General features: G+C 60.7%; 1 protein-coding gene across 7 annotated transcripts in view; it reads left to right on the forward strand.

The window, feature by feature from the left end:
* PLEKHM2 (pleckstrin homology and RUN domain containing M2) overlaps window positions 1-18087 on the forward strand; it is a 39531-nt gene that overhangs the window by 20134 nt on the left and 1310 nt on the right. Inside the window, exons 2-20 of one of the 7 annotated variants that reach the window (XM_054720496.1) lie at window positions 2185-2291; window positions 3863-3972; window positions 4514-4613; window positions 5164-5251; window positions 5997-6183; window positions 7630-7689; window positions 10835-11060; window positions 11440-11628; window positions 11725-12570; window positions 13501-13570; window positions 13692-13782; window positions 14330-14394; window positions 14718-14806; window positions 15375-15507; window positions 15632-15822; window positions 16261-16326; window positions 17124-17283; window positions 17579-17758; window positions 17839-17955. In XM_054720496.1, coding sequence (XP_054576471.1) covers window positions 2185-2291; window positions 3863-3972; window positions 4514-4613; window positions 5164-5251; window positions 5997-6183; window positions 7630-7689; window positions 10835-11060; window positions 11440-11628; window positions 11725-12570; window positions 13501-13570; window positions 13692-13782; window positions 14330-14394; window positions 14718-14806; window positions 15375-15507; window positions 15632-15822; window positions 16261-16326; window positions 17124-17283; window positions 17579-17758; window positions 17839-17955 — 3075 coding nt within the window. Of the gene's footprint in view, window positions 1-2184; window positions 2292-3862; window positions 3986-4513; window positions 4614-5163; window positions 5252-5996; window positions 6184-7629; window positions 7690-10834; window positions 11076-11439; window positions 11629-11724; window positions 12571-13500; window positions 13571-13691; window positions 13783-14329; window positions 14395-14717; window positions 14807-15374; window positions 15508-15631; window positions 15823-16260; window positions 16327-17123; window positions 17284-17578; window positions 17759-17838; window positions 17956-18087 lie in introns of those variants that run through there. The other 6 variants (XM_054720498.1, XR_008556898.1, XM_054720497.1 and 3 more) reach the window with 6 other exon arrangements.

The following is an 18087-nucleotide window of genomic DNA, read 5'->3' on the forward strand; positions in this document are numbered from 1 at the left end:
TTTCAGAGGAAGGGAGAGGTAGAGAGAGAGAGAAACATCAATGATGAGAGAGAGAGTCACTGATTGGCTGCCTCCTGCACACCCCACACTGGGGATCGAGCCCACCACCCGGGCATGTGCCCTGACCAGGGAATCGAACTGTGACCTCCTGGTTCATAAGTCAACACTCAACCACTGAGTCACACCAGCCAGGCAGGAATAATTTTTTTTTAAGGCATCTTAACCTGAGAAAGGAGTCTGCGTTCTAGCCGTGGCTCCCTCCTTTAGCTAAACATCATAGTGAAGGTGGCTTCAGTCACCTTCTCTGTTTAAAAATAAATAAATAATAGCCCTAACAGGTTTGGCTCAGTGGATAGGGTGTCGGCCTGGGGACTGAAGGGTCCCCGGTTCTATTCTAGTCAAGGGCATGTACCTTGGTTGTGGGCACATCCCCAGTGGGGGGTGTGCAGGAGGCAGCTGATCGATGTTTCTCTCTCATCGATATTTCACCAACTTTCTATTCCTCTCCCTTCCTCTCTGTAAAAAATCAATAAAATATATTTTAAAATAAATAAATAAATAATAAAAATAAATAAGGAAAAATTTAAAACGTGTCCATGTTTTCAGGTGGGAGAGTGGGCGTGGCTACTTTCTCAGCGAAGAAGATGGATCGGCCGGTTGGGAGTCGCACTAGATCTCTGAGGATGCTTCTAGCTCTAACATCTAAGCCCCTGGCCTCAGATCTCCTTGGATTTTGACATAAAATAAAAGCGACAACCGCGGACGTTGGCGGTGTGGTTCTTGGTAGTCAAGGGCACAGAAGACTTTGGGCCGTTGCCGCCAGGGCGTCGTGTGGTTTTCACGGGCTCACTGCTCTTCCCATCCGTTCTGGAAACCTCTCCTCCTGGGCTTGGTTTGCCTGCCTCTCGGGCGCAGGGCAGACCCGAGGCCTGAGCCTCCGGCCAGCAGGGCTGCGGGCTCCCTGGGGCCCCGGAGAAGAGGCTGTTCCGTGGTGCGGCGGGCCGGTGGCCTCTCCAGGAGCACGTGCCTGCTGCTGTGGGTGATGCGGCTCGCCTGCTGCCGCCTCCACTGCGGCCCCAGAAACACTTGAGAGCACGTTTGTCCGACGCCAAGAGCTTGAACCTGAGCTGAGCGAACGGGGTGGCGCTCTTCCATTGTGTCCTTCCCCGGCCGTGGCAAGGGCGACAGCAGACAGAGAATGGCTGAAGCGAAGGTGCCAAGACGGCTCCTGGGCTTTACTTGAAAGGGGCTCCTGCCTCCTAACTGGTGGCAGAGAACTCAGTCCAAATACCTGGGCTTTCGCCCGGCTGGTGTGGCTCAGTGGTTGAGCGTCAGCCTGTGAACCAAGAGGTCGCTGGTTCGATTCCCAGTCAGGGCATATGCCCGGGTTGCAGGAGGCATCTGATCAGTGATGTTTCTCTTTCATCGATGTTTCTATCTCTCCCTTTCCCTTTCTTTCTCTCTAAAAATCAATAAAGACATTGTTTTTAAACCCACAAATTAAATAAATAAATAAATAAATAAATAACGCCCCCCCAAATACCTGGGCTTTCTTCACCTGGACTAAGCGGGTCGAGCTGCCCTCACCGTCGCCCGCCGGGTGGCGTTTGCCGGGAGCTGCACTTCGCCCGCCCGCTGTCCACGCCTTTATCAGTCCACCTGAGGACAGTGTCCTTCTTGGGCTAGGGCTTGCATGAGCCTGGTATGTCCCCAGGTCCTTGTCCAGCCGTGTCAGGCTCCTCAGGCAGATCCTTGCCAGAGGCTGGCACGGAGACCGTGGCAGCCGGTGCCCCGGCCCATCAGCCCTGCGTTTTTCCAGAAGAGCAGCTTGGAGCAAGGCCTCTGGGTGGCACAACCCAGGGGCACGGGGGTTCGTTTAAGTGGGTGGTAACATTCTAGGTAGCAACCCTGGGGCTGTGTAGCTCGGCGACCCAGGCTCGGACCCTGGTACCACCTGAGACCTCCGCATGGACAGTGACAGCCTCGCCTGTTGTCATTGTGCACAGCCCCTGGTAGTGCCTGGGGGGCCTGAGCTGCAGGGACACAGCCTTGGTCTCTGGGCGGGCCCCTCTCGGTCGCCACGAAGACGCCATTCGACTGGTTTTCTCAGCAACCGTGTCGGTTCGGACTTCTGTGGCCGCCTCTGTACCCATCTCCAGTTTAAGGTGGTTGTTCCCCCTCCAGTTGCAGAGCTACTTCGCTGCGTGTGAGGATGAGACCCCTGCCATCCGGAACCACGATAAGGTGCTGCAGCGCCTGTGCGAGCACCTGGACCACGCCCTGCTGTACGGGTGAGCTGGGCCGTTCTGGGAAGGCGGTGGGCACCACAGGGCACGGCCGGGCCCCGCGCGGCCTCCGGAGAGAAGTCCCCAGCCTCGCCCGCCTTCTGCGTCTCCTTCCCTTGGCGGAGAGAAATTTGTCTCGCTCGGGTGGGCCGCGGGCGGTCTGTGGCCATGGGGCAGATTGTCTCTGAGCCGGCACACGAAGGGGGAGGGAACGAGTAGGTGAAATGGGAAGGCACGTTGCCTGTGGGTCCCGCTGGGAAGCCATTGCTCTTGGCCTTTTTTTTTTTTTTTTTTTTTTTTTTTTTTTTTTTTTTAATTTCTTTATTGATTAAGGTGTCACATATTTGTCCTCATCCCCCCATTCCCATCCCACCCCTCTCCCCACACATGCCCCAATCCCCTGTTGAACTTAACCGTTGGATAGGCTTATATGCATGCATACAGGTCCTTTGGTTGAACTCTCCCCCTCCCCCCACCCTCCCCCTACCCTCCCCTATCCTCCCTCTGAGGCCCGATAGTCCGATCGATGCCTCCTTGCTTCTGGTTCTGTTCTTGTTCCTCAGTCTATGTTGTTCATCATTTCCCCTAGATGAGCGAGATCATATGTCACTAGATATATACTAATAAGAACTCAATGTGAGACGAGCAATAATAGTTATGCTGACAGGCAAATGAATCAATCTGTAGCGAGCTTCCCCCTGGACCAACAGTTCTTTTGAGACCCAATTTCAATGTCCAGTAGTTCCTTATGTGTACATGTCAGCACTGACCCCTCAGCTCTGGATGGTGGACAAATGGTGGTAATGGAGGTCCGACTCCCTCTGGTTTGGTCTCGGCCGAACCCAGGGGCACGGCGTCACCCAGACTAAGGGGCACGTGGCCTCACCCTTACCCAAGGGGCGCGTGGTCACACCCGGGCCTGGGACCCAGCCTCACCCGGATGGATCCAGGGGCGCACGGCCTCACCCGGACCCAGGATCTAACTTCACCCGTACCCAGGGACGCTTGGCCTCTCCCAGACCCAGGGGCACGTGGCCTCACCCGGGCCTAGGTGCACGAGGCCTCATCCGGATCCAGGGACACATGGTCGCACCTGGACCCAGGGACGCTTGGCCTCTCCCAGACCCAGGGCAACTTGGGCTCACCCGGGCCTAGGTGCACGAGGCCTCACCCGGATCCAGGGACACATGGTCTCACCCGGACCCAGGGACGCTTGGCCTCTCCCAGACCCAGGGCCACTTGGGCTCACCCGGGCCTAGGTGCACGAGGCCTCACCCGGATCCAGGGACACATGGTCTCACCCGGACCCAGGGACGCTTGGCCTCTCCCAGACCCAGGGCCACTTGGGCTCACCCGGGCCTAGGTGCACGCGGCCTCACCCGGATCCAGGGACACATGGTCTCACCCGGACCCAGGGACGCTTGGCCTCTCCCAGACCCAGGGCCACTTGGGCTCACCCGGGCCTAGGTGCATTGCTCTTGGCCTTGAGCTCACGCCTGGCGCAGCTGGTGGGCCCGCTGACGGCACCTTCCCCGGGAGCCCTGCCCGGGTCCAGCAGCGCCTGTCCTGTTCCTCAGGCTGCAGGACCTCTCCTCCGGCTACTGGGTGCTCGTGGTGCACTTCACCCGGAGGGAGGCCGTCAAGCAGATCGAGGTGCTGCAGCACGTGGCCACCAACCTGGGGCGCAGTGAGTAGTGCAGGTGGATGCTGGGAAGGGCCAGCTCCGCTCTCCCTGTGGGTGGCTCGGGGCTTCGGTGCGGCCTCCTGGTCAGCCCAGGGAGCCAATTACCTTGTGATGTCCAGAGGCAGAGGGGCCCCCAATGCCAGTGCCCTCCAGAGGCCCCTCCTCCTGCAAATGGCAGTCTGTGGGAGAGTCGAGGGCGGGTGAAGGAGAGTGGGATACGGGGGAGAATCCCAGCCGAGCACATGATGGGTCTCGCTCCCCTCCTCGGTGAGGATCAGTGTTAGCCTGCAGGGCCGTGCAGGATCCTTGCATTTGTCAACCCCCTGGAGTTTAAAATCTGCCCTCTTTGTCCAGCTTCCTGGGCAGCCACAAGCTAGGGGCTCCCCGGGAGAATAAAGATTTCGGGGTCATGGCCCTCCAGGAGGCGAGGCTGTTGGCGTGCGTGGGCCCCTCCCCCGCTCTGTCTCTCCTTCCTGCCCATGCCTGGCAAACGCACTGCGCCCGGGCAAACCTTCCTCCCAGTGACTCCTGCCCTTGTTTGCAGGCCGGGCCTGGCTGTACCTGGCCCTCAACGAGAACTCCCTGGAGAGCTACCTGCGGCTGTTCCAGGAGAACCTGGGCCTGCTGCACAAGTACTACGTCAAGTGAGTGTCTCGTCTGTCCACGTAGCCCCCAAGCCGCCCTGGCGCCTCGTCCCACAGGCTCTTGTCACATGCACACACTGTGGTCTGCCACCTCAGAGGCCCAGCCTGGCACTGCCTGCAGAGGACACGTCCGTGACGGCCACAGGGCGCTCCGAGCACGGCCTGTGCGGCTTTTGCCAGGAGCTCTGGGGCTCCAGCGGGGCTCCTGTGTCTGGTGCTCTGCCTCCGCCTGGACCTCTCCCGGGCCTCAGACCGGACTAGAATGTGCAGCCTTTGCTGGGGTGGCTGCGGGATCAGGGTATTTATAGCAGCTGCTGCGAGCCAGGTGGGCCTCATGCCACAGGCCCGTGTCTGAAGACACTGGCGGGAGCTTGCTGTGTGGCCCAAGCCCAGCAGGAGAGGGCTGGAAAGGGTGGGAAGCTGCCTCCAGCCGGCGCCCTCAGGGAGAGGGGTGTCACATGTCACATTTCAACACAGCGGGCTTGTTGGCGAGGGAGGGCCGAGCTGGACACCAGACCAGCACCACCACCGCCCCCTCCGTGTCTCACAGGAATGCCCTGGTCTGCAGCCACGATCACCTGACTCTCTTCCTGACCTTGGTGTCTGGGCTGGAGTTCATTCGCTTCGACCTGGACCTGGTGAGACCCCGTGGCTCTCCCGGCTTTCGGGGCAGAGGAGTGGGCGGGTGGGCACGTGGTATCCGTTTTCAGGCCCCTCTGGGGAGTCTCCAGGTGTGACCGGGCCTGAGCCACGCCTTGTATATGCAGGTGAGGGCCGGGGTCAGGGTCTGCAGTCGGAGTGAGAGGATGGGCCTGAGGCCAGATTTCCTGGTTCACCCGACTCCTTCCGATCTCTGTCCCGCCTGGGAGAAGAGCCACGCTGCCTGGATGTGTAGGACATGAGTGTTTGAGGGGGACATGGCCGACTCATCCTGTGCCTCTTGGGGTCCTGCTCCCGGCCTCTCTCCTACATTCACACACTGAGACATTCGGTGCCGGCCCAGATCGAGCCGAAGGGGCCCACGGCGCCTCGAACGCAGCTGCCCCGTCGGAACCCAATCCCCTTCCTGGGTCCCTGCCCGGTCGGCACAGACTGAAGAGGAGGAGGGATTAGGGGAAACGAGCAATTCGAACAGTGAGAGGTCAGAGACTGGCTAGAAGGCCTCGATGGTTCCTGTCCCCTGAGGGCCTCGGGTCCAGCTCTCAGCGCCACACCCGTCACATTACTCTTTAGCAGCTGGTTTCTGCATTTAGTACCCTAAGCCCATTGGTTTCCCAAAGAAAAGCTATCACGGGGGGAGGGTGTGACAGGCAGGCCCGTGGCTCCCGAACCTGGCCCCAGCGGAGGCCGCCACCCAGACCTGCCTTTCTCCTCTCCCCTCAGGACGCCCCCTACTTAGACCTGGCCCCCTACATGCCCGACTACTACAAGCCTCAGCACCTGCTGGACTTCGAGGACCGCCTTCCCAGCTCGGCCCACGGCTCCGACAGCCTGTCCCTCAACTCCTTCAACTCCGTCACTTCCACCAACCTGGAGTGGGACGACAGTGCGATCGCCCCGTCCAGTGAGGGTAGGTGGCCGGGCAGACAGGAGCCAGGCCTCTGCGCTAAAACCGATTCTAGAGCCACTTGCTCCTGGCAGGGCGGCATCTCTCTCGGCTCCTCCTGGTCCCTAGTCCTGGCCCAGTGGCTGAAGTGAAAGTTAAACAGGGTCAGCCGTCTCTCAGATCCTCAGATCTCCGAGTCCCTGTGGAGGCTAAGAAACTAACTCTGGGGAAAAAAGAAGCTAACTCTGGAGACAAAAGTCAAACAATCTTGAGACGGATCTTGGGAATGTTGGACCCTTTTATAGAAGGCTATAGCCTCAGGCCCCGGGGCAGTTTTCCGAGTGAGGAGGGATTAGCCTGTGACCAGGAGACTTCCTCTCATCGCTGGGGTGAGGTTGCCCGCCCCAGGTTTTAGGCAGAAAGAGGCTAAGGAACCACTGGAAGGAGAAGAAAGCAGGTGGATGCAAAGTTTAGGGGAAAACCTGCCAGCATTTCTCAGGAGTCCCTCTTCCTGCACTGTTAGTGTGTCCTCGAGGATCGCACCTGTTGCATCAGAGACTGAAAAAGGTCACCGCATCTGGAGGTCATTGTGTTGTCTTGATGCAAAAGCTTACCGAACAGCCTGGCTCCTTCAAGCCTTAGGCCTCCGTGTTCGTGTATTATTTACTTATTTTAAAATATATATTTTTTTACTGATTTCAGAGAGGAAGGGAAGGAGGGAGGGAGAGGGAGAGAGAGAGAGAGAGAAAGAGAGAGAGAGAGAGAGAGAGAAACAACAATGATGAGAGAGACTCATTTCCCCTCAGTGGGGATCGAGCCCGCAGCCCAGGCATGTGCCCTGACCGTGGATTGAACTGTGACCTCCTGGTTCATAGGTCGATGCTCAACCACTGAACCACGCTGGCTGGGCTGTGTTCATTTATAAAACTGGCTGTTTCCTCACCTCCGGGGGCGGGGGGATCCAAGCCCCTGGGACTCCCTAGAATTGCATCAGCATTGAGGCCTTGACCTTTTCTTTATTTCTAATTGTGCCATGAGCCATGCATGCCCAGGGAGAGGGCAGCTACTGTCAGACTTGCTGTTAGCAAGACTTGCATTGCTCCTTGTACAAGTGGACAGAAGGTCGGGCTCACGGGCTGCCTCAGAGAAGGCAGAGGGGCACCCCAAAGGAGCAGCCCCCCTTGTCTCAGCTGCTGGTGTGGAGGAAAGGAAGGCTTGGGATAGAAAAGACGGTCAGGAGCAGGTGGGCCCACCTTCTCTGCCGGAACCAGGTTCCCGGCCCCCGACGTCTTCCCAGCTCATCAGAGGTCACTGGGGTCCGAGTAAGTCCCCTGAGGTTGGCTGTTAGATAAAACGTAGAAAGTTTAACTTTTCCTCTTGTCTTCGCCCATGTCCCCGCCCTGTTGCCCTCACCCGCCCTGTCCTCCCACTTCCTGTTTCTAATCGTCAGTTTTGTCCCCGTTTTTGTAGATTATGATTTTGGAGATGTGTTTCCAGCAGTGCCGTCTGTACCCAGCACAGACTGGGAAGGTGGGCAGAGTCCGCTCTTACCCTCGTCTCCTGTTGTTGCCACGTTCCATGCCAAGCTTGCTGCATGATTCAAAATCAGCTCGATACTTATAATCATGTCCATGATCGTACTAAAGCCGAGCCTGGTGTCCCGATAGATGGAATTCTGCAGGAGGCGCTCCGCCTCTAGCCCAGGCCCACGCCTCCTCCCAGGGCAGGGCTCCTGCCTGCGCTGACCTGTCGCAGTGGCCTGTGGGGTCCTCCGGCGCCACGCCATGCACTGGAAGTGCGTGGGGAACTGCCGGCCTCGGGCACTCACTGGGTGCAGACTTGTTCTAGAAAGAGAGGCCTTTGAACGTGTGGGTTGTAAATTCCTGTAGGTCAGACGCATTCCTGTGTCAGAAGCATCAAGAAGAAGCAAAGGCAGAGGGCTTGATTCCTTCAGTCCGTTCTTAGTGGCTTCTTCTCGGACATTTTTTAAGGAGATTGAGGGAAATTGCCCACATACAGATGAAACTTCCTATGGAGAGATTCTCTTAAATTTCAAGGCGGATTAAAATACTCACTCAGCCCACCCTCCCACCGTGTCCACTAGGTGGCAGTAATACTCAGGCATTTTCCTGCTGGGGGCGGGGGTGGGGTGGGGGGGCGGGGACGGCCCACTTCTGGGCTTGTGAAAATTTGTGAAGCTATTCTTTAAATTCCCCTGATTGCTCAGAGCACAGGGCATGTTCCTGACGTTAACATGTCCGTCCTCTTTAAATCTGAGGCCATAACCAGGCCCCGTATTAAAGACCCTCTTGCCCTGTGGGTCACTTCATCCAGGGTGGGGTGGGGCAGCCTCTGAAGGGGAGGGACAGGCGCTCTCCCACTGCTCCGGAGCTGGCGCCTCGTTATTAGAGCCGTGATCTCTGAGGAATGGGTGACAGACGATCTTTTCCCCAGTAACTTGCGGGTGGAATCGCTGAAGTTCGAGGGAAATAAAGTGGCACTGGGAAAAATACATTACATCATCTGCCAAGAGCGTAGCATCAGAGTCCCACTCACAGTGAGAGTAGCGTGAAGTCCAGAATTCCATCCTGACAGCACCTGTCCTCTCAGCCTCTCTTCTTGCAGCAGGCGTGCTGGGCACCGACATCCCCCTCTGGTTCTAACAGCTAACCCTCCTGACCCGCTACTTGTTGCCTGTTGCAATGCTTGGCCAGCAGGGCCTGCGCCCCCTCTGCAGCCCTGCAGAGCCCTGTGGGCCCCGGGTGGGGGTTGGGCGGCTGTCCGATGGTCCTTGGCTCATTTACAGGATTGGTAGGTACCTCAGCCTTCACACCCACCACGTCCGGTGTTCTGCTCGCTCGCCTCTTGGGCTCCTCCCAGGAGCAGCTGCAGATCTCCAGGGCCTGGGACAAGACGCGGGGCTTTGCAGGAACCTTCTTTGAGACCGAAGGGCAAGGTTTTCTGCATTGAGAACTAGGGCGCTGTGGTCCCAGGACATCGGGAGAAAGTCTCATCTATTGCTGGTGGTTTTGGGTTTTTTTAACCCTTTGCACTCGCTTGCTTTTTTCTCAATTCCTTTATTCTACTCGGGATTTAATTTTTAAATACTCCAGATTTTACAAAGCGCGGCAGTAGAATAAAAAACTGAAGTTTCTTTTCATACAAACTTATTTATTTGGATTTTTTTTATATTTCTAATTATTGATACATTCAAAGAGTAATTTTAATCTCGACATCCGAGTGCAAAAGGTTAATATATTTTTATTGATTTCATGGATGCGGAGAGAAACATCAATGATGAGAGAGAATCATTGATCAGCTGCCTCCTGCACGCCCCCTACTGGGGATCGAGCCCGCAACCCAGGCATGTGCCCTGACCGTGAATCCAACCGTGACCTCCTGGTTCATGGGTTGATGCTCAACCACTGAGCTACACCTGCCAGGCTATTGCTGGTGTTTTTTCTGGCACGGCTGGCAATTGCTTTTAGCTGCCTCCTTTGCCCTTATATTAAAAGACAATGTACTTTTTGAAAAATATGGGTGGCGTGCTGTGTCAGCAGGCAGCGGCCAGCGCTCTCCGAGATCCACTAGGAAGCTGACGGCAGCCTGGCCCTTCGGGTGAGGCTGAGGTGGGCAGCGTGCTTGCCCGTCTCCGGGGCAGATAATGGCCAGTAAGATGTGTACAGGTGGCTAATGGAGCGTGAACGGCCTGTGTCCCCTGCCATTAACCTCCACCAGCCGGGCCTCCGTCTCTGCTTGGGCAGCCATCTGCCACCAGATGAATGTCCCGTGTGCTTTCCTCGCCATGTCCTGTTCTGGTGACCCGGGTGGAAGGGTGGGGTAGACCAGGTCCGCTCTGGAGGGGCAGCAGCCTCCCCACCCGTCTTCTCCCGGGGGCGGAGGCTGGGTGACAATGGCCTCGTATGCAAGCTGAGGCTTGAGTGACATCGAGTTCTCAGCACCCCCCCTTACAGGGGCCCCTGGTCCTGCCCCTGGAGCATGTGGGTCGTCAGGGAGAGAAGCAGCCACTGAAGGGCCCACGAGGCATCTGTGGGGGCAGCCACTCAGCACACCTTTCTTGTCCCCTTCACATCTCCTCTCCTGGGCTCTGGCTCCTTCTCTCTGCCCTTCCCCCTGTTCCTCACCCCCCAGCCTTTGCCCTTCATTCTGTGCCCCGCATTTCCTCTGATCTCTGTTCTCTCTTTTGTTCCTTCTTATCTGTCTCTGTGGGGGATCCTCAGAGGACTTTGGGTATCTCGGCCCTGCCAGTGCCTTGTGGCGCTGAAGAGGCTGCTGGGCACCCCTCTAACCTCCTCTGATGGAGGGTTAAACTGAGGGGCGTGCAGCCCGTTCCTCTGCGGGCACCGAGGTCACCATCCTCAAGGGGCTTCAGCTTGGAGCTCTTACCTCCAATTTGGCCACGTAGCCGTGGCTCTCAAGGGCTCCTGCTGGTGGTGATGATTATGGTGGTGATGGTGGTGGTCCCTCTAAGTTGCTCTTAAAGCACAGATCCCATGTCCTGTTGGGTCTGGGCTTCTACGCTTGGAACAGGGCCACCCAATCAGATTTCCCTGGGAGGAACTCGGCCGCCTTCCGCATGAGGAAAGGCATGCATTGGGGGCCCCAGAGGGTGTCTGACGGGTTGTGTCCTATTTCCTGTTCCTCCTCCTCGCAGATGGGGACCTCACAGACACTGTCAGTGGCCCCCGCTCCACCGCCTCCGACCTGACCAGCAGCAAAGCTTCCACCAAGAGCCCCGCCCAGCGCCACAACCCCTTCAACGGGGAGCAGGCAGAGGCCGTCTCTTCCTCCGACACCACCCCTGTGCACACCTCCTCTCAGGGGACCGAGCCGCACCCCCCGGAGCTGCTGGACGCCGGCACGGAGCTCGAAGTCATCAGGTCAGCGGGGAGGGGGTGAGCATCACTCTCTAGTCCAGGCAGGCAGTTGGGCATCTTCCTGGAGACGAAGTACCCCTCTTCCCTTGGCGGTGCTTTCCGCAAGAGGAATAGCAGGCCCGGAAGACAAGAGGCCCTGGCTGGTTCGAGTCCAGAGCAGCTTGAGCCGCTCAGACCCGGGGTCCCCTAGCCAGGCCCACTGCAGCCAACGTGGAACCAGAGTGGGTGCCAGGAGTGAGAGCCCAAAGACGTAGAGTACATGTCTGGTTGAATTGTCCGTGATGGGAAGTGAGGTCAGCGCAGGGCCCATTGCCCACATCCTAAGGGAAGGGCTCAGTAGAGGGACCGCTGGCCTGACCAACCGTGGCCTGTTGTTCCCTAGAGCACAGCTAGCTGCACTGCAGGACCTGCTCAGGGGCCTCTGGCTGCTGCCCTCTGTGCCTCCTCGGGCTGGCCCCTGCCTCTGCCAGCCATGGGGGAGACCTCAGGGGCCGAGCCGCTGCCGCCCCCAGCCAGGACCCTGCACCCAGCACTGCCCGGGACCACTGAAGCTCTGGCCATGCCCTCAGAGGTCGCACACCCAGGATCACCTCTTTTGGCCCCACCTGTCAATGTCCCTCAGTGCCTGGTGCTCAGATGCTAATTTCTCCCCTCGCCTCTCTGCCAGGGTCACCAAGAAGAAGAAAACTGGCAAGAAGAAGAAGACCAGATCAGACGAGGAAGCCAGTCCACTTCGCCCAGCCTCTGCCCAGCACACTGGTGCCAGGAGGGGGGATGGCGACAGCCGGGTCAGCAGCCCAGGCCTTGGGCGGGGCTCACCAGACACCACCTTGGCTTCCCCCCAGGAGAAGGGAGAGGGGCCCAGCAGCGCAGCTGAGAGCAGCGAGCGCTCGGAGCCCAGCCAGATGGGCCTGCTCATCCCTGAAATGAAGGACACCTCTATGGAGCGCGTGGGGCAGCCCCTGAGTAAAGTCATCGACCAGCTCAACGGGCAGCTGGACCCTCGCACCTGGTGCTCCCACGTCGAGCCCCCAGACCAGCCCTTTCGGACCGGCTCTCCGGGGGACACCCCGGAGAGACCGCCCTTTTGTGACTTTAGTGAGGGGCTTCCGGCCCCAATGGACTTCTACCGCTTTACCGTCGAGAGTCCAAGCACTGTTACATCAGGTGGCGGCGACCATGACCCTGCAGGGCCTAGCCAACCGCTGCATGTTCCTGGTGGCCCTGCGGCTGCTGGCCAAGAAGAAGAGGGAGGAGGAGGAGGAGAGGGACAGGCGCCTCCGCCCCTAGGGGCCACCCTGGGGGAGGCTCAGGAACCAGAGACCCGGGCCCCAGAGACCCAGGTGCCCCCCATCAGGGAGGGGCCCGGGCCTGAGCCAGAGTCTGGGACCCAGCAGGCTCTTTGCCAGCTCAAGCGAGACCAGCCCAGCCCATGTCTGAGCAGCGCGGAGGACTCTGGGGTGGAGGAGGGGCAGGGGAGCCCTTCTGAGATGTCCCACGCGGCAGAGTTCAGGTGAGCAAGGCTGTGTGCGCTGGGGAGACTCTCCCAGTCCTGGAAGCAGGGGCCCGGGGTCTGTCCTCCCAATCAACTAATAACTCCCGGAAGACCCAACCCCGGCTGGGAGGTGGGAGGGGTTTGGTCCTCCCCTCCTTCATTTGGCTCCTGGGTGGGGGCAGAGCCACTACAGCTGCACGCCTCTGGGGGCACCTTCTCTAGGTGCCTGTACGCCCTCTGGGTGCCTGTACGCCCTCTGGGTGCCTGTACGCCCTCTGGGTGCCTCTACGCCCTCTGGGTGCCTGTATGCCCTCTGGGTGCCTGTACGCCCTCTGGGTGCCTCTATGCCCTCTGGGTGCCTCTATGCCCTCTGGGTGCCTCTATGCCCTCTGGGTGCCTGTACGCCCTCTGGGTGCCTGTACCCCCTCTGGGTGCCTGTACCCCCTCTGGGTGCCTCTACGCCCTCTGGGTGCCTCTACGCCCTCTGGGTGCCTGTACGCCCTCTGGGTGCCTGTACCCCCTCTGGGTGCCTCTATGCCCTCTGGGTGCCTGTATCCCCTCTGGATGCCTATATGCCCTCTTGGTACCTACACCACCTCTGGGTGCCTGTACGCCCTCTGCCCTCACCACCTCTGGGTGCCTCTATGCCCTCTGGGTGCCTGTACGCCCTCTGGGTGCCTCTATGCCCTCTGGGTGCCTATATGCCCTCTTGGTACCTACACCACCTCTGGGTGCCTGCACGCCCTCTGCCCTCACCACCTCTGGGTGCCTCTATGCCCTCTGAGTGCCTGTACCACCTCTGGGTCCCTATACGCCCTCTGGGTGCCCGCACCGCCTCTGGGTGCCTGTACCACCTTTCTGTACGTGTATCTCCTCTCTGCCTGTTTCACCTCTCCTGCCCCTGCCCCAGCCTGACACCGCGCCCTCCCCACACTGTCCCTCTCACAGAGTAGACAACAATCACTTACTCCTGCTGATGATCCACGTGTTTCGAGAAAACGAAGAGCAGCTCTTCAAAGTAAGTCCCAGCACCCCCGGGCAGGGCGGGTGGGCCAGCGAGCAGTCAGAAGGGGAAGTGTGCTGCCCGGGGCTGGCGGGCAGGAGCCACGGTGCCTGAGCGGTTTCTGCTTCGCCCGCAGATGATCCGGATGAGCACAGGGCACATGGAGGGCACCCTGCAGCTGCTGTACGTGCTGCTCACAGACTGTTACGTCTACCTGCTCCGGAAAGGTGCCCGCCGCCCCCTTCCCCAAGCCCCTACACCCCCGGTGTCCCTCAGCTGCCTGGCGTGCCGCCCCCTTCCCCAAGCCCCCTACACCCCCGGTGTCCCTCAGCTGCCTGGCGTGCCGCCCCCCTTCCCCAAGCCCCCTACACCCCAGTGTCCCTCAGCTGCCTGGCGTGCCGCCCCCTTCCCCAAGCCCCCTACACCCCCTCAGCTGCCTGGCGTGCCGCCCCCCTTCCCCAAGCCCCCTACACCCCAGTGTCCCTCAGCTGCCTGGCGTGCCGCCCCCCTTCCCCAAGCCCCCTACACCCCGGTGTCCCTCAGCTGCCTGGCGTGTGGTGATGAAAATACACTTCACGGGAGGTGTTGCCAGCAGGCCCAGCAGCCCCAAGACATGAGCCCGGGCCTCCTCTCCATCCGCACCCATGTCATCCTCCGTCATTTCAGATCCCGGGGCCCAGGCGGGTCTCCTGGGGAAGGGCCAGGTCTTAGAAGATGGGCAGGGCAGGGAAGAGAGGCCATGTGGGTAACAAGCATTGGCATTTCCTCTCTCAGGGGCCACAGAGAAGCCATACCTGGTGGAAGAGGCCGTTTCGTACAATGAGCTTGACTACGTGTCGGTGAGTCCAGGCTCCGCAGCTGCTGTTTGCCGTAGGCCCAGCCATACACAGAGCAGAGCAGCCCCTGCCTCAGCCCGGGGTTGGGCGCCAGCTCCTCTCAGAGCAGCTTCTGTCCCTGGTGCTGGGGATAGGAGCCGAGCTTGAGGGTGCCTCTCCGTCCATCCCTCCCTCACTCGGGCCAGGGTCCCAGGCCTCTGAGCTTTACCTCGTGGCGACCCCAGGGTGCGCTTCCTGCCCGCCCCCAGGCTGGCCCTCGGTCTGGCTGTGGCTGCCTCTCCTGGCAGCGGCCAGGCCCGTGTGCATGGAGGTGTGGTCTCTGGCAGGTGGGCCTGGACCAGCAGGCGGTGAGGCTGGTGTGCACCAACCGCAGGAAGCAGTTTCTGCTGGACACGGCCGACGCGGCTCTGGCTGAGTGAGTGACACCCCGCCTTCCGCTGAGCTGGAGGATCGGCCTCGGCCACTGGGGTGGCCGTGCCCTGGACTCCCGTCCTCGGGTGGAGGGTGGGAAGTGGCATAAGAAGAAGTGGGGACAGAGGTATATTCCCTCTGGACCCTGCGGTCTGGTCAGAGAGGCAAGGAAATAGACAGACATGGCAACTGGTTGATTCGTGGTCAACCCGGGTGACTACCGAGAGGAAGGGGTGGCATGAGTTTCCGCAGGAAGAAAGCACAGCCTGGCTGCTGGACCGCGGCGTGCCCCCAGACTTGCACACGGAGCCTGCATGTAACCGGGTGGCACTGGTGTTCGAGTCCTGCTGCGGCCCCTTGCCAGCCTTCCGCTGTCAGAACCCGAGGCCCCAAGGCCATTGGGAGTGGGTGGGCCTTTTCTGAGTCGCCACTGGGTGACTGGCCTGCTGTCCCGTCACTGCCCGCCCGCTGCCCTGAGCTCTGGTTCCAGCCAGGTCCCTCCCCCAAGTGTCCGTGAGCCCGGGGCGGGGGGGGGCACGTGCCTCTGACGGCAAACCCCACTCCCCGTGCAGGTTCTTCTTGGCTTCTTTGAAGTCGGCCATGATCAAAGGCTGTCGGGAACCCCCGTACCCCAGCATCCTGACCGATGCCACCATGGAGAAGCTGGCACTGGCCAAGTTCGTGGCCCAGGAATCTAAGTGTGAGGTAAGAAGCTGGGGGGGGCGGGGGCGGGGGCGGAGGGCCTGGGCCTGGGGCGTGTCCTTGCTCTCAGGGGGCCCCCTGGTGCTGGCCGGGACCTCACCACTCTGTCTACCGCCCCCCGCCCCAGGCAGCCGCTGTGACCGTGCGCTTCTATGGGCTCGTGCACTGGGAGGACCCCACTGACGAGTCCCTGGGCCCCGTCCCCTGCCACTGCTCACCCCCCGAGGGCGCCATCACCAAAGAAGGCATGCTGCACTACAAGGCGGGCACCTCCTACCTGGGCAAGGAGCTCTGGAAGACGTGCTTCGTGGTGCTCAGGTGGGAGCCCCGAGCTCTGGTCAGGCTCGCCCCGAGGTTGTGGGTTGACAGGCCGTGAGCTCTTGCAGCAAGTCGCTGAAGGGAACCGAGGGGAAACTCCCTCCCCCCAGGGCTTAGGAGGAGACATGCCCAGGACAGTAGAGCTTCTCTGTAAAGCCAGCCTCCTTGGGGGCCACCCCGGGCTCCCACCGGCCACCCCGAAGAAGCCCGCCTGGAGTGCTGCGGGCAGAGACCTGGGCAGGGCTGCCCCGAGCTCCCAGGTTGCTGTCCCTCTGCCGTCCTTTCTTCACCCTCCCCGCCACAGAAGACAGCCCCCCCTCACCACTGCCCCCCCGGCCTCTGGGGTCAGGGCTCCAGCCTGTGGGAGTCCCCGGGATCTGGGCTCCACCTGGTCCCGTGCTGGGACAGGCCTCAGCCCTGCCACGTGTGTCCCTGCAGCAACGGGATCCTCTACCAGTACCCCGACCGCACCGATGTCATCCCCCTGCTCTCGGTGAACATGGGGTGAGTGTCCTGGCGACGGGCCTTGGGAGGTGGGGTCTGGCATTGCAGCCTGAAGGTCAAGGCTCTGGCTGAGCTTGGGACCCGCACTCCTGTTCTCCCTGAGACGGCTCCTGGCTCTCCCTCTTGTCAGCTTCGCCTGCCCCTCACCCCACTGCATCCAGCAGCCCCGACCCTGTGCTCTGGGTCCTGCGGAGCTCTGAGGACCGCCGGGACCCAGGGCGGGGAGAAGGGAACGCTCCTCTCGGGGAAGCAAGAGCTTCTTGCCTGGAAAGGGTCTGGCCTGATAGGGGGCAGTCCCCCAGCCCGATAGGGGGCAGTCCCCCAGCCCGATAGGGGGCACTCCCCCAGCCCGATAGGGGGCAGTCCCCCAGCCCAATAGGGGGCAGTCCCCCAGCCCGATAGGGGGCACTCCCTTCCCTGGGAAGCGCCTGCCCTGAGGGGGAAGATGGATGCACACAGACTTGGAGGAAGCGCCAGGCCTAACAGGGAACATGAGGATGTGCACTGATCCTGAAGGCCGGAGCTAAGAGCTGATTCTCACCCCGCACGTGGCCATGTTTAGGTTCTAGAAGGATCTTGGTGATTCTGGACGTAAAAAGTGTTACACAGGATGGAGTGGGGCTGCCCAGCAGCTTTAAGCCTCTCCTGAGAGCCAAGGGGTCTGGACTTCTCCCGGTGTCCTCCGCCCCGGGACTGGGCAAGCCCTGTACCCACAGGCTTGAGCCACACCCAGGGGCTCCCACCCCGAGCCAGCCCTGCCTCCTCGCTCCCGTTTCACCCCTCCTCCTCTGGCCCAGGGGGGAGCAGTGCGGTGGCTGTCGGAGGTCCAACACCACGGATCGGCCCCACGCCTTCCAGGTCATCCTTGCCGACCGGCCCTGCCTGGAGCTGAGCGCCGAGAGCGAGGCTGAGATGGCCGACTGGATGCAACACCTCTGCCAGGCCGTGTCCAAAGGGGTGAGCTGCTCCTGCCTCCACCGTTCACCTGGCCTCCCGACCCCGCTCTGTGTCCCTTCCCTGAACCCACACCAGTCATGGAGCAACCCGTGGGGACCAAGACAGGTTCCTCCAGGGACAGCCCAGGAGCAGGCCCTGGTACTCTCATGGTCCCCCCACCCCCACCTATAGCCCTGAGTGGGCGGAGCCTGCCTGCCTTCTGGAGGCGGGGCTAAGGGCTGGCTGGGCCCCTGGATGGGGAGACCAGCAGCAGGAGCTCCAGCCTGCTTCCTGCCCCTCTGTCAACGCCCTTCAGGTCATCCCCCAGGGGGTACCTCCCAGCCCCTGCATCCCCTGCTGCCTGGTGATCACCGATGACCGCCTTTTCACATGCCACGAGGATTGCCAGACCAGCTTCTTCCGCTCTCTGGGCACAGCCGTGCTGGCCGACATCAGCGCCGTCTCCACGGAACCGGGCAGGGAGTACTGTGTCTTGGTGAGTCCGGTGGGGGCTGCTGGAGGCAGGCCCTGCAGAAGGAGCCCTGTGTCTGCTGACCGGGGCCCCGCTCTCCCCAGGAGTTCTCCCGGGACGGCCAGCAGCCCCTCCCACCCTGGGTCATCTACCTGAGCTGCACATCTGAACTGGACCGATTCCTGTCTGCACTGAACTCTGGGTGGAGGACCATCTACCAGGTACCCAGCTGCCCGGGGCCTGCGGAGCGAGCCGTTCCCCAGAGAGGAGCCCTGCGTGGCACAGACCGAGGCGGGTGGGGGGCCTGGGACAGACACAAACTTTAGGACCAAAGGCAACCCTGCCTCCCAGGG

The sequence above is a fragment of the Eptesicus fuscus genome, chromosome 9 (genome assembly GCF_027574615.1).
Source record: "Eptesicus fuscus isolate TK198812 chromosome 9, DD_ASM_mEF_20220401, whole genome shotgun sequence".
Classification (NCBI taxonomy): domain Eukaryota; kingdom Metazoa; phylum Chordata; class Mammalia; order Chiroptera; family Vespertilionidae; genus Eptesicus; species Eptesicus fuscus.